The 14,969-nt window shown below is 33.5% G+C and overlaps 1 protein-coding gene across 1 annotated transcript in view; it reads left to right on the forward strand.

The window, feature by feature from the left end:
- LOC126742041 (kin of IRRE-like protein 3) overlaps positions 1-14,969 on the forward strand; it is a 419,654-nt gene that overhangs the window by 337,141 nt on the left and 67,544 nt on the right. Inside the window, exon 4 of the mRNA XM_050448568.1 lies at positions 9,569-9,737. Coding sequence (XP_050304525.1) covers positions 9,569-9,737 — 169 coding nt within the window. The remainder of the gene's footprint in view (positions 1-9,568; positions 9,738-14,969) is intronic.

The following is a 14,969-nucleotide window of genomic DNA, read 5'->3' on the forward strand; positions in this document are numbered from 1 at the left end:
TGTTTTTATTTGCCTTTAAAATGAGGTATCGCATTTGCATGTCCGATTACTCCTTCTAGTACTCCCATAAGAACTCTATGAGTGCAAGAGAGAAAGATATATCAATGGGATTTCCAAATAAATTGATTTTATATAAAAAGTGATATCTTCAGAAATGTCCAGAATTTTACAATTTTTTAAACGTCATTTTATTAAACTCTAAATTGCGCAACTTTGCCTTCGTTTAACTGACTCTGTAACTCTTACGGTTTCCGAGATTCCAATGGTCACCCTCGAATTTGGGACACCCTGTACAAGCATCGTAAAAACTCAAAAATTACAAATTCACTTAAATCTCCCATAGAAGAACAAATATATATTTCTTAACCATAAAATGATTGAAAAACATGTTGTAGGCTTAAAAATAGTAAATCGGCTGTCAAAAACAGAAGTAAAGTAAGTAATTTAAACAATAATAGGATAAAAGAAATGGAATTACTAAATATTTAATATGAAAATGACGTGAGAGCACATCTCAAAGAATATCGTTATAAAGGGTGATTCAAATTGAGCTTCCACATTAAAAATATTAAAAAAAAAAGAAGAAATTTAACAGTTATAGAAAAATATTTATTTTCCCCTTGAAGGTAGTTAATTACAATTATGTATGAAAGATGACATCATGTAAATGACCGCCGCGGCTCATGTCGCATGACGTAATCCGTTTGGAGAAATTTTCGACTACTCTGTGGCACAAATCAGGACCTATGTTGGTAATTTCGCGTCTAATCTCTTGTTTTAGCTCCGCAATGATGTTCGGGTTATTCTTGTAGACTTTGCTCTTAAGATACCCCCATAGAAAATAATCTAAGGGAGTTAAATTACAGGATCGCGGCGGCCAATTGATATCACCGTTACGTGAAATAACGCGATCTGGAAACTTGCCGCACAGTACCTGGATCGTTTCTCCTGATGTGTGACAGGTGGCACCGTCCTGTTGAAACCAGAGGTCATCGATGTCCATATCTTCCAACTGTTCCCAGAAAAATTCTGTTATGATGTTCCGATAGCGAACGCCATTAACCGTAACAGCGTTCTCCGCATGATCCTCGAAGAAAAATGGACCAATTACGCCTCCGGACCAAAAGGCACACCAAACAGTCACCTTTTGAGGATGCATTTTCACTTCAACAATCTGTCTTGGATTTTCTAATCCCCAAATACGGCAATTGTGAGTATTTACGAAGCCCCCAAGGTGAAAATGTGCCTCATCGCTAAAGATTATTGTCATTGGAAAATTTGCCCCTTGTTCTCTTATCCATTCGGCAAATACACGGCGCTGTTGATGGTCCCTAGGCTTCAATTCCTGCGTTATTTGGACTCTGTATGGGTGTAACTGCAAATCTTTTGTTAAAATCCGCTGTGTAGTGGAATATGTAAGGTCCAGTTGCTGCGATCGATGACGAATCGATGTTCTTGGATTTTCGTTCACACTTTCAGCAACAATAGCAATATTGTGTTCCGACCGACCTCTACGAGCATGCCTAGGAGTTTTGATGTTAGCGACGGATCCAGTATGCTCGAATTTCTGTACCAAATTCCAAATTGTCTTCTCACAAGGCCGATTTTGTGCGCCAGAAAATTCACGTAAAGCACGAAATGTATTTTTCCTTGATCGGCCGTTTTCATAATAGGCTTGGATAATTTTAACACGTTGTTCGGTCGTATATTGCTCTATGACTGTTTTGTTTATATTTTGACGTTAGAAATGTCACGTTGCCGTTGACAAATTCAGTAGCGTTTCAAAAAAAAAAAATTGTAATGTGGAAACTCAATTTGAATCACCCTTTATAAAACTCATCAAAAAGGCATACCATAACAAAAATGAGACTCAATAAAACAAAAAAAAGTACACTAAACGTACAACCACTCCTCCCAGCTAATGTCTTGCCATTCTTACTGCAAAACATCCAGAGGATAATTTTGATGCAAGACTTAGAATATGATCTTCGAATCGAAGGCGACCAACAATGGTAACACCAAGAAACTCACAGTTTTTTTTTAATGCAGGGACTCTTCACTAAACAGCATGCCCTGGACGGCACACTTAAACTCCACAATAAAGGTCTTACCCGCAATTAACACAATTTGTTTGAAATATACCACTTTGATAGAATGTAATGAGAATTATATTCTTAGCAAACTGCACCACTTTGCTTTGCAATTTCAATTAGCTTAAGTCAATTAGATACAGCAAAAATAATAGTAGTCCCTACACTGAATCTTGAATTACGAGACAGTTTTACCACTAACCAAAACTCTTTATTTTTGCTCTCGTTATTTCGCTAACGATGTTAGCATCTTCGGGAGAAGGTTAAGACTGTTTTAATCGATGTTAAGATTAAATCTATTTTCGAAACACGTGTCGAGAGCAAAAATAAAGAGTTAGTGGTAAAACTGTCTCGTATTTTGAGCTTCACATCAAAGGTTCCAACCATAGGACTAACTGAATCTTGAGGTACTACAGAATTAAGGGATCTAGAATCAAATGACACTATAATTTACTGAGTATGATTTGGTAGATAGGATTCCATCCATTGCACCCTTAAACCATATTTATTGGGCTTAGAGTACTGTATTCCACAATTTAAACAATCAAAGGCTTTGGATAGATCACATAACACTACCGCCGCCGACTCTTTAGAGCTCAAGGACACATAGACACTCTCCAAAATGCTCAACAGGCAATCTAATTTACAAATAAAATTTTATTTATTATTATGTAAAAAAAGAGAAAATCTTACAGAGAGTAGATGAAATAGAAATTGGACGGAGATTACAAGGCTCATACAAACCCCCATTGTTTTTCACGAATTGTTTATGGTAGAAACTAAGGCATTTAATGGTGAGTCAGACAAACACAGTAATAACTTTGAAGAATATTCATCAGCTTCAGATAATTTATGGTTTTTTAAGTTTCTAATTGTATCCTTACCCTCGGTGAGCACAACAGGATGAAAGAAAAAAGAATGTGGGACTGACCCTTGCTGATTATAATATACGCAAATAGGGATGTGAGTAGTAATAATAAACGACAAATAACATCCGAAATGTAGGCGAAACGACTAAGTGCAGGTATACACGATCTGGTTTTAACAGATGCGGTAGAAACGCGGCGGTATCGCATTGGTACGACAACACATAGGTTTAAATAGGAGGCGATACACATATTTAGTCATTTTCGCCTAAATTATTACATTAAATATCTTGTTTTAACACACTTAACAATTCGCCAGATCATTTTTTAAACATTCTGTAATAATTGAAAAACTTATCATTATACTGCCAAATATTTGTATAAAATTGGTCGATTTTTTTATACCGCTTTCAAAATATCGATGCCTTCAATGTTAACGATATACTGACTCTCGCAAAAAATCTTCTGCTTCAAGACCACAAATAATTCTTAGCAATGAAGACATTATTTCTTGATGAAAGCACATATTTAACTAGCTAACGCAATAGTTAACGCTAGCTATTGCGTTAGCTAGTTAAATCTGTGATGAAAGTCTCGAAGCAATTAAATTTTGGATTTTTTCTTAGTGCATATTCGTTTGCAACGCATTGTGTATCGCGTATATCCCTTGCGGTAGAAACGCATCCGTTTTGGTACGACAACGCATCCGTTGAAACCGGATAGTGTACACCCGCACGCGGGGGACATTTCAAACATATTCTGTAATAAAATTATTTGTAAAAAAGTTTGCGAAGCTTCGTTTTCGATAGAATAAAACGTTTTAAAAATTATTTTAATTTGTCTTTTCTTCATGGTCTTTTTTCAATTTTTAAATCTTGAATGAGAATAACTCCAAAACGCTTGGATTTAGGTACAGCATAGTCTACATGAAAAATGCTTTTGAATTGAATTGAAAGGGCAATTCAATAATGTTATAAAAAATTGGGTTGCAATTTGAAAAAAAAATTAAGCAAAGCTTTTTTGAAACACTACATAATTATTTTTTTCGCAAAATATGCACCGAAAAAAAATACAATTGACGGGTCCGAACGGGTTTTAATTTTTTTTTTACGAGATATTAAATTTATTCCTTACTTTACGACCAACCTCCATTTAAAATACCAGGCATTGTAGTAATATAACAAAAAAAAACAAACAAATCGAAAACTCATTTATTCCCATAAAGCCAGCGCGCTTTTAATTATTTTTTTCAAACATGCACGTCCCGGTTGTTGTCAGCAGGTAGCCAGCCAGGCAGCCTCCCTGTTCCCCCTTTTTGTATGGTTTGGCCGCATACACCCTCCAGTTCATTTCCTTTGCGCGACTGCACTGCGGCGGCCTAATTTTCCCATTTTTCCCGTGTGCATCGCAGTTCCTCGCATATTATGGCACTGATGCCGACGCTACGCGTCCCGACGCCCGCTACTTTTTACCGTCATCAAGACGGAGATATTTTTCCGGTTGTCTGGCTGATGGTAAAATCCGAGAAATGCACAACTCTGCCGCCTAAATGGGACATGATTATCATTAAATTATATCTTTTTTTGCCACCTGGATGGCGGACGTAGCGGCCCGTTTTTGGTGAGCGATGGTGACGGGCCCGTTGGAAAATGTGCTGGCTTTAAACCGGAAATGTGCCTTTTTGCTATTTTTAAAATGATTAAGTTCTTACCGAGGGGACGGTTTTTTATTTAATATATACTGTTGACTACGGCTTGAATGGGCTTTTAATATGTCGTCAACTTTCAATTAACTTATGCAGGGTGTTTCACCAAGCGTGGATCGCGGCTATATTTTAGGAACTCTCAATCTGACATTATTTTGTTTTAGCATTATAAAAGTAGTTAAGAGAAAATGCTGGAATTTAGAGATGGTCTGTTATTTAACAATCTGTTCTTTTTCAACTGTTATTTGTAGATAACAGTAAGCAACTGTTACCTTCAACCAAAAATAAGAAATACAAAAATAACAGGGCTGATGCCTGATAACACTTACGCTCACACTCACAGAACACAAATATAGAGAAATGCGTGTTGCCTAATGAACAGACAGAAATTCCATTGACGTTGTTGACAAAACGGGTGCAACCATCTTGGGTGGCGTGTGGCGGGAAATTTAAGCCTGATCTATTGGGCGATATTTCAACTTGAAGTAATTTTCAGAATTACAGAAGTTGATGCGTTAACTGACGAGTGATGAGAGATATTTAAATAGAATTTTATTTTATTTTAAAATTATTAAAATACGCTTATCAGTTTAGAAATCCCCACATTTTATTAAAATTGTTAATTTTAAATGCTGGGAAAAAAAATAGCATCTCAGACATCTCTCATCGCTTTATTCTAAGAATTAACACATCAACTAAAATATTATCTGATTTAAATTTAGTTCTCAAGATATTGCTTATTTAGGACATTTAAAATATTTAGATATAGATTCTTACCAAGAATTATAAATTGGCACGATAGGTATGGGAACAAATATTAAATAAAAAAAACAAAACAAAACTCTTTAAATATTTTATTATAAGATCAATTAAAATAAATCTAAAAAAGGGTTTTAAAACGCATAAAAATAGTTACAATATATTCTAAATTAAATACTGTAAACTGCAAGTATGGTATTAATTAGATCTTTTATGTAAGAAATGGAATTGTGGCATGTGTAAAGCATAATTTAACTGAAAGTTCTAATAATTTCTGGACTTTCAGAAAAAATGACCTGCTTTTTTTGTTTTCATAAGAGTTAAAAACATTATAAGAAATATGTAACAAATATATGTAAATATTTTTTATTAATTTAGTATAAGCAAATAAAAACAAAATACAACTTTTGATTTTTGGTTTGTCACAATTGGGTTAAGATGTCACAAGTCAGTGAAGTTCTCTAGAGTAAGTATGGAACATGAAACATAATAAAACAGATTAAGGCAGTATATTGTGTATTCAATATTATATTCTAATTCGGTTAAAATTAATTATCCTAATAAGTATTTCATTCTAATGATCCAAAATATGTAAGTCTTTATTATTAGTAAGTATTGATTATAACAATTAAGGTTCTAAATAATACTTTAAAGGGTTTTATATTAATCTATAATTTTACTTATCTTAATCTAGATGAGGGCAAGGAAAAGGAAATACTAGACATTTTCCCAGTGGAGGTCCAAGAATTGAAACTGAATTGTAAAAAAAAAGTTAAATTGAGAACAGTGACATAGATATGTCCAAAATAGTATTGAATCTATAATTATACCCTCGAAAATGATAATATATCCAAGATGCACCTCAACATATTATGTCATAATTGATATTTACCGGCCTCCTACCGGATTCGATGTTGGCACGTTTGTAAAATAATTTATCAACCTATGACTCAAAAAAACTACAAAAAGCTATAAAATTACTAAAAAACTTTAAATTGGAAGAAAATCATAAGGCTTGGCTTGTTTTCCACCCAAAGAGAACCTAAAAAAGACAATCGTCAAATACGACATTTAAAATGTCACTATTATTTATTATTAATTATTTATATTAATGTCACAAAAATTAGTCAGTCTTTTAGTTTAAAAGTAATAATATTATTTAATTTAGTTATTCATTAGCAGTTGTTTAATTTTTTTGTAAAGGTGTTTATTATATATATATATATTATTTGTTTATTAGTAGATTCCGTTAATTGAGATATCGTTAAATGATACCCCTAAAAAAACTTATTTTCCTAAATAATTTTATTGTAGCATTTCTTATTTTAAATTAGTAAAAGTAATTAAATGCAAATAAAAACTTTATTAAAATGAAACATACAAACCTGAAAGATATAAAAAATAAAAGAAGTCTTAGTTTAACAGGCCTTTTTTAAACAACATTACTTGGAATATAAATTATAAATTATCGTTTTGATTAATAAACAGAATATTTTTTACTTTTGTACTTGATATTCGATTACAGTGATTATTTATTATTTGTCCGGTTTTCGAAAACATTCTTTTGCAAAGAACTGAGGTGGCGACTGTTCCAAACTATGATTTGACAAGTTCACTAAGATATGGAAAATGATAACTATTTCCTTTGCACCAACTTAAAGGATTCTCTGTCCTTTCCAATAAAGACTCCTCTAAATATCGCTGAATTTCAATTATAGCACGTGAATGTGAAGTCCGGCTGGCGTTTATATGAGGTACGTCCAGAAAGTAAGTTCCATTTGAGAATAAAAATGAATTGTGTACAGATACAGAAAAAATATTTATTGCACAAAAATCTGCAACTCTTAAACTATTTTTCCACATAACTGCCGAAATTTTGCAGGCATTTGTCATAGCGTGACATAAGCTTTTCTATGCCTTCTTCATAAAAAGTTGCCGCCTATGTCGTCAACCAGATGGCAACATTTTTTTCAGCTCTTCGTCACTGTTGAAGTATTGACCTCCAAGGAGAAAGACTTAAGATGTAAGAAAAGATGAAAATCGCTAGGAGCGAGGTCAGGTCTGAACGGAGGATGGTCAAACACGTCCTATCCAAATCCCTGTAGGAGGTTTCTCGTCATATTTGCAGTGTGTGGTCGTGCATTGTTGTAAAGAAAAACAACACACCTTTCGACAGAAATCCTCGGCGCTTATTCTGTATTGCGCGGCGCAATTTGCTAAGTGTCTCGCAGGAAACATTCGCATTGATTGTTTGACCTCGCGGTAAGAAATCAATCAGTAAGATGCCTTTCCTGTCCCAAAACACTGTGAACATGATTTTTCGAGGTATCAATATTTGTTTTGGATTAACCCTTGCTGGGGATGAAGTGTGCCTTCATTCCATTGATTGCCGCTTAGTTTCAGGAGTATCATAAGAAACCCAAGTTTCATCTCCTGTGATCATCTGTGACAGAAAATCTTCGCTGCCTTCATCATAACGGATTAAAAACTGAAGTACATTACCCATCCGTTTTGCTGTGTATTCCTCAGTAAGAATTTTTGGTAATTTGGGGAAATTTCATAGCCAGAGCACTAATTGTAAACTTACGGTTTTCCTTAAGCTTTTCATTAATCGCTCAAACCAGTTCTTTTGTAATTGAAGGTGGACGCCTACTTTGTTCTTCATCGTGCACTTCACTACGTCCTTTATTGAACTGTGGGACCCATCTTCTCACCATTGAATCACTCATCACGTTTTGTCCGTAAATTTCGTAAATTTGCCGATAAATTTCAATTGGTTTCACTTTCTTATTCAGAAAATGAATCACAGATCTAATTTTACAAGCAGCGGGATTTTCAATCAACACCGACATTGTAAACAAGCATACGTGGCTGACCGCGATCTCAAACTGGGGCATGTTTCTTCTCCTTGATATAGAGCATCTGTCGCGCATGCACGAAACTGCGATCGCAGTGCTGCAGCGGATATAAATAGAAACGGAACTTACTTTCTAGACGTCCCTCGTATTTTGGAGTTTTTTTGTCAAAATAATTCCATATGGAATATTGCTTTTTTTCCAAAAACTGTTGCTGCTTTTTTTCCAAGGCTGCAGTATTATGTTTGTCCCTATTTTTGTGAATATTGATTGAGTTAGAGGGGCTACTTTTTAAAATTAGAGTTTTATTTGACGCTCTCTTTAACCCTAAAACTGATTTGCCCTAAAATGCGACGTTGCCTATTTTATTAACAATTTGAGGAAATTTTTACGAAAATCAATGTATTATTTATATCTTAATATTTACCAAGGACGTTTTTCTTTTGGAAAAATCTATGTAAAGTCCTTGGCTTAGTTCATTTTATCTTTCGAAATTCTAAAATTTATTTATTTTTTACGGGGTGATCAAAATCGTTACTCAAATAATGATATTTTCAATTCAATTTTGCGCAATTTAATTTAATGGAACACCCTGTATCTGGTAACGTGTTTTGATAGAGCATTCTTTTATCTTCAATTTTATAGTAACAAGTTTGCCTTTATCTCTAACCGTTTTCCTAAAATTTGTTCTTAAAGGAAGAATAACACATTTTTTCATAGAAATTACGACACTAGGGGACTATTTTTTATTTTATTTTCCAAGTGTGACATAAACAATTCAGCTAAAAGAGGGGACAAACTAAAACACATTGCAACACCTGAGTTTTGTTTGTAGTATTTATAGTTAAATTCAAAAAAAAATTGTTGTAAAACTAAGTCAACTAGAACATAAAGGTTATTAATATGGACTTTCTCAAGATCAGTATTTTTTTTTAAGTAAGTCTGCAATTAAAGGTAAACAGTCCTCAGGAGGAATGCGAGGGAAGAGGTTAGAAACATCAAAAGATACCAGAAAGGATGAATCGGGTAGAATGATATCTTTCAACTCTTGAGCTAGTTGAGTGGAATTTTTTATAGAAAAAATTCCACTGAACTAGGTACTCTTAGTATCCTCTGATGATGGACACCACTGTGTCCGAAACATGTAGGGAATTTTAAATAACTAAATGTTTAATAAATAAGTGGAGGGAGACTGCAGAATTTTCACTTTACCATAACCTTATATAAGTTTTTTAAGTATGATATTTGAATGAATGATCAAACATCACACTAAAAATAATTTTATTGTTTCAGATAATCAGCTACTCAAGCTCACGGGGTGGCGTAAGCGTAGCCACAGAGCGTGGCGAAACCAGCCGAAGCGTACTCCTAATCCAAAAAGCACGTCCTTCTGATTCTGGAAATTATCAGTGTAATCCTTCGAATGCCAGGCCAGCCAATGTCACTGTTCACGTATTAAATGGTAAGTCATTCGCCTATTCCAACCAAAATTAAACTTGTAGCAATCTATATGAGTTAGTTCCTCTAAATATTTGGTGAGGAAGATATGGATACTGTTTAAGTAGAAATATAAGCTCAAAAGGATTTATTTTTTTATTTTCTTGAAGCATATTTAGAAAGTTTCTTAATTAAGAACTCCTTCATTGAGGAATTTTCTTTTGGCTTGTGGCAATAGAATTACGAATGTATATAGTAGACAGACGTTGGTAAAAGAGAACGCAACAGCCTTGAGGAAACAGATCCTTTTTAGTGAAATAAGTAAATAACTTGTCAGGGATTAGGTCAACGTATGGTTTAATATTATCAAGAAGACTTTTCAGATGTACTTTAAACTTTCCTGGAAGTTGGTAGCCTCCTAATACTGTGTTAGATAATTAAAGATCTCTAGACGATTAGATGCTTAAAGATTTTTAGATGATTAGATGTACAAACGCAAATCACCCTAATGTTTTCTTTGTGTGGTATCTTGGGTTCTTCAATGTAAGATTAAGCAAGCAGCTCTTATTATACAGGGTGATTCATTAAGAATGAGCAATCTCTGAACTGCAGATACTATACACCAAAATATGGCGATTGAGTTTAACATGTCTTATACAAATGTTGCAGGTTTACGAGATACAGGGTATTTAGAGTTGGAATTTTAATTTGAAATTTCTTAATAATTTATGTATTTTAGACTTTATGTGTTTTGACATGAAAATTACAAATTTTTGTGGCGAATTTATTATTATTAAAAAATTACATTATTTATACAGGGCGTTAGTCTATTATTTGTAGTAAAAATTCTAAAATAAGAAAATGCCATGTCATAATGAATATTCCAATAGTGAAATGCGTGATATGATTTGCGTTTTTGCTCAGTCAAATTATAGTGGACTTAATGGTGGCTGTACTTGGTACAGCCAGAAGGTATTAAGAATTATATCCAAATCAAAGACAAACCAATCACAAACTATTCAGAAGTATTTATACTCGCCTAGGCGAAACAGGGTGTTTTCGTCCTAAAACCTTAAATGGTTTTCAAAAAATATCAACCTCGATGATGAAGAAGAGGTTTTAGCTCGTGTTTTGGAAAATCCAAATCTTAGTACTTGTCGGTTAAGTAGGGCAACAGGAATAAGCCAATCGTCTATCTGGAGAATTTTAAAGAAAGAGAATCTCCGTCCATATCACTATACTCTTTTCCAAAATTTGCTACCTCAAGATTTACCAGTTCGCCTAAAGTTTGCTCAATTTGTGCTAGATAAACAATCCGAAAACCAGGAGTTTCTTAAGGACCTTCTTTTCACCGATGAGGTGACGTTTACTAGACGAGGTGTTTCTAATTGGAAAAACAATCATTTGTGGGACTCCGAAAATCCACATGCTCTAAAGGAACGACATTTTCAGCATGAATTGAAGGTAAATATTTGGTGTGGTGTGATATCTGGTTTTTTTATTGGTCCTTTTGAACTTCCTGCTAATCTGAACGGGCCCCTCTATTCAAACTTCCTTAAATAATAGTTAAACCCACTACTAAAAGATGTACCACTAGCCTTAAGGCGGAACATGTGGTTTATGCAAGACGGAGCGCCCCCACATTTTTCTCTGCCATTACGGCGATACCTGAATGAACATTTTCCTCACCGGTGGATTGGGCCTTGCAGTGAATTTGTTTGGCTACCTAGAAGTCCAGACTTGAACCCTCTAGACTTCTCAATATGGTCACACATGAGGGACATGGTTTACAAAGATACAATTAATTCCATCGAAGAATTGCGACAGAACATTCAAGAAGCTGCTAATATTATCAAAAAAAAATCGACAAACGTTATTTAATAGTCAAAGATCTTTAAGGAAACGCCTTACTAAGTATATTGAAGTGGAAGGCAGGCATTTTGAGCATTTATTTTGAAGTTTTCTTTTAATATTGTTATTGATTGTTATTTGTTGTCTTTACTGTTATTACCCAGCATAGTAGTAATTTAAAAGAATAATTTTCTATTAAGCCAATGTAATAACGGCGGTTTAAGATTTTTTGCGCTGAATGTTTAAAATGCAAATAACTTAAAAACTGATAGAGTTACATGAAATAAACAAGAGTACCTTTTTTATTCAAAATTGAACTGGCTTTTTCGATTTTCTAGTCGTTTTAGCCATAACTGATTAGGCAAAAAAGATATGTTGTAATTTACCTAAGTAACAGGGTGTAACTAACTCCCTGTATAAATAATGCTAAATTTACCACAAAGTTCGTAATTTTCATATTAAAACACAAAGTCGCCCATTTTCAAAACGATATTGCTTAAAATCACTAAATTATTAAGAAATTTCAAAATAAAATTCCAACTTTAAATACCCTGTATCTCGTAAACCTGCAACATTTGTATAAGAAATCTTAAGCTCAGTCGCCATATTTTGGTGAGTAATATCTCCAGTCCAGAGATTGTCAATTTTTAATGAATCAACCTGTATAAAGGTCGGCAGAAGTCTAAGAGTTTTGCCCTACAGATATATCATAGAAAGCCTTTTTGTATTACAAGGAAGTACAAGTAAATCAGGTAACTGCTTGTATTACCAGAAAAGCAAAAGCCGTACCGAAGTTGTGGCTCAGTAATTGTAAAGTATACCGAACTTCCTCCCATCCTCGACACAATTTCTCCAGACGTCACCTTTACTGTATCAGAAATAAATAATGCGTATGTCTTTCAATTGGTATTTCCGCAATACTTACATCCGTAATTGCTTCTTTAAAGCACACTTTTATGAGTTAAGAGATAACAGATTTGACCCAAACGGTTGTTTAATATTTTGTAAATCTAAACTCTAATACGATTTTTGTATCTGCGGCGTTTAGTGTGTCAAATGTGAAATTTGTCAAATAATTAATATAGAGGTAAAAAAGTATTGGGCTTAAGACTTTCCCTAAGGCGTCCCACAGAATACTACTCTTTCCAGAGTAGTCAGAGCCGAGAAACATTCGTTATGAATTCCATGAGGAAACCTACGATAAAGCTGTAAATAACATAGTCTAAAGCGTTGAATAAATCTAAGAAGCCGGTAACGGAATAGACCTCTCGACCATTAACCTAGTTAAGGGCATTGACAAAGTTGTAAGTTGCATTATTGATGCTTAAATTTTACTGAAACCCAAGGTTTATGCTGCTTCAAAGTTAGTTTCGTTGCCAAAAGTACATGAGACGTTTGAGATTGTAGGAAGTAAGGAAATTGATCTAAAATTTGAGGTATTGTCTAGTAGACTTCAGACATAGTGAAAAAGCAGCCACCAGCCATAAGGTGTTGATTACTTTTACCAACACTCGCAGTACTTTATCAGGCAATTTTAGGAAAACCTTAACTGACAATCTGTGTTTTTAGTTTTAACAAATGATAGTTTTTCTTTTAGCTTAGCTAGTGTCTTTTTTAGTTTAGCTAAGTTGATAGGGAGAAAGAAAAATAAGCTCGTAACTGAGGTGGTAAAGATTAGACTAAAACTATGTGCACATGTTGTACTCAAACAACTTTGTTTGAGTACAACATGTGCACAGGGGTAAGGAGGGTTTTGTTTACAAACATTTATTTATTTATTTATTTATTTATTTATTTATTTTCTTAAGGATACAAACAGGTAAACCCACTACAGTATCCACTTAATTATTATTATAAATATAGAAACAATACAAACTTGCAGACACTAAAGTTAAATACCCTTAACAATTGCGAAACCGGAAAAGGACTATTAAATTTTAAATACTAATTTTTACATACTAATTCTTACACAAAAAACACAAAGTCTGGGATACGAATTATAGTAGCTCTCTCTTCAATATACCTCTCAGGTTTTTTTGGGTTTCAAAAAAGAGATCTATGTTATTATAAAAATTTGATAATCTCATCATTCTGCACAGTGGAGATGACTGACAACTGTTAGTATTTCTGAAAGGTAAATTAAAAAGATCACTAAGTCTTAATTGCCGTGATGGAACATTAAATCTCAACCCCTGCATCAAACATGGACAATCCACTCTATTATTCAACAGTTTATGCAAAAATAAAAGGTCTGAAATTTTTCTTCTGTTGTCAAGAGTAAGTATACCAAAATGTTTTCTTATATCACCTAAGTCATTAGTAACAATATTTAAATTATCCCTATAATAAAGACACTTTAAAAATTTGTTCTGCACAGATTCCAATCTATTTTTATAAATTGAGTAAATCGGATTCCAAACAACACACCCAAAATTAAGCTTGCTATAAACAAATGCATAATACAAAAAAATATAGGATCTAGAGGATTTCAAAATTTTAGCCTGCCTATTAATAAACCCTAACATTTTATACGCACTTAACACTAAGGTATTAATATGTTTATCAAAAAGTAACTTCTCGTCAAAAATGATTCCCAAATCCTTCACCTCTTGGGTCCTTTTAAGATCAACATTATTTATATTATAATTAAATTGAATTTTTAATTTATTTTTAGTAAATGAAATAAACTGACATTTTTCAATATTTAAAAAAAGGCAATTGATCCGACAGTATTCAACAAGGCTTTCTATATCCTCCTGCAGGAGCTGGCAGTCTTCGTGTGATTTTATAGGTCTAAAGAATTTAAGATCATCTGCATAAAGCAAAAACTCCGAGTGTTTAAAACATTTAAATATATCATTTATAAATATTATGAAAAAAAGGGGGCCCAAATGAGATCCTTGTGGCACCCCCGACGTTACATTAACTATTTCGGAGTTTACGCCGTTTATGCAGACTGTGAACCTTCGATTCGAGAGGTAAGATTCAGCCCATTTTAAAAGAAAACCACCCACCCCTACCAGAGCTAGTTTTTTTAGCAAAATTGAAATGTTAATTTTATCGAAGGCCTTGCTGAAGTCCGTGTAGACGCTGTCAACCTGAATACGTTTGTCCATATTTTTCTTTAAAAATTCAAGATAGGTGAGAAGATTGCTGTCTATAGAACGGTTTGCAAAAAACCCATGTTGTTCAAAAATTAATTGTCTTTTCACTAACTTAAAAAAATATGTATATAAAAGTTTTTCAAATAATTTTGCAAATATACTGAGCTTACTTATTGGACGGTAGTTGGAGATAATATTTTTTTGTCCGTTCTTATATATAGGAATTACATTGGAAACCTTCCACGCATCCGGAAATTGACCTTGTAAAAGCGATTGATTATATAATTTATATAAAGGATATG

This window comes from Anthonomus grandis, chromosome 11 (assembly GCF_022605725.1).
Source record: "Anthonomus grandis grandis chromosome 11, icAntGran1.3, whole genome shotgun sequence".
Classification (NCBI taxonomy): Eukaryota; Metazoa; Arthropoda; class Insecta; order Coleoptera; family Curculionidae; genus Anthonomus; species Anthonomus grandis.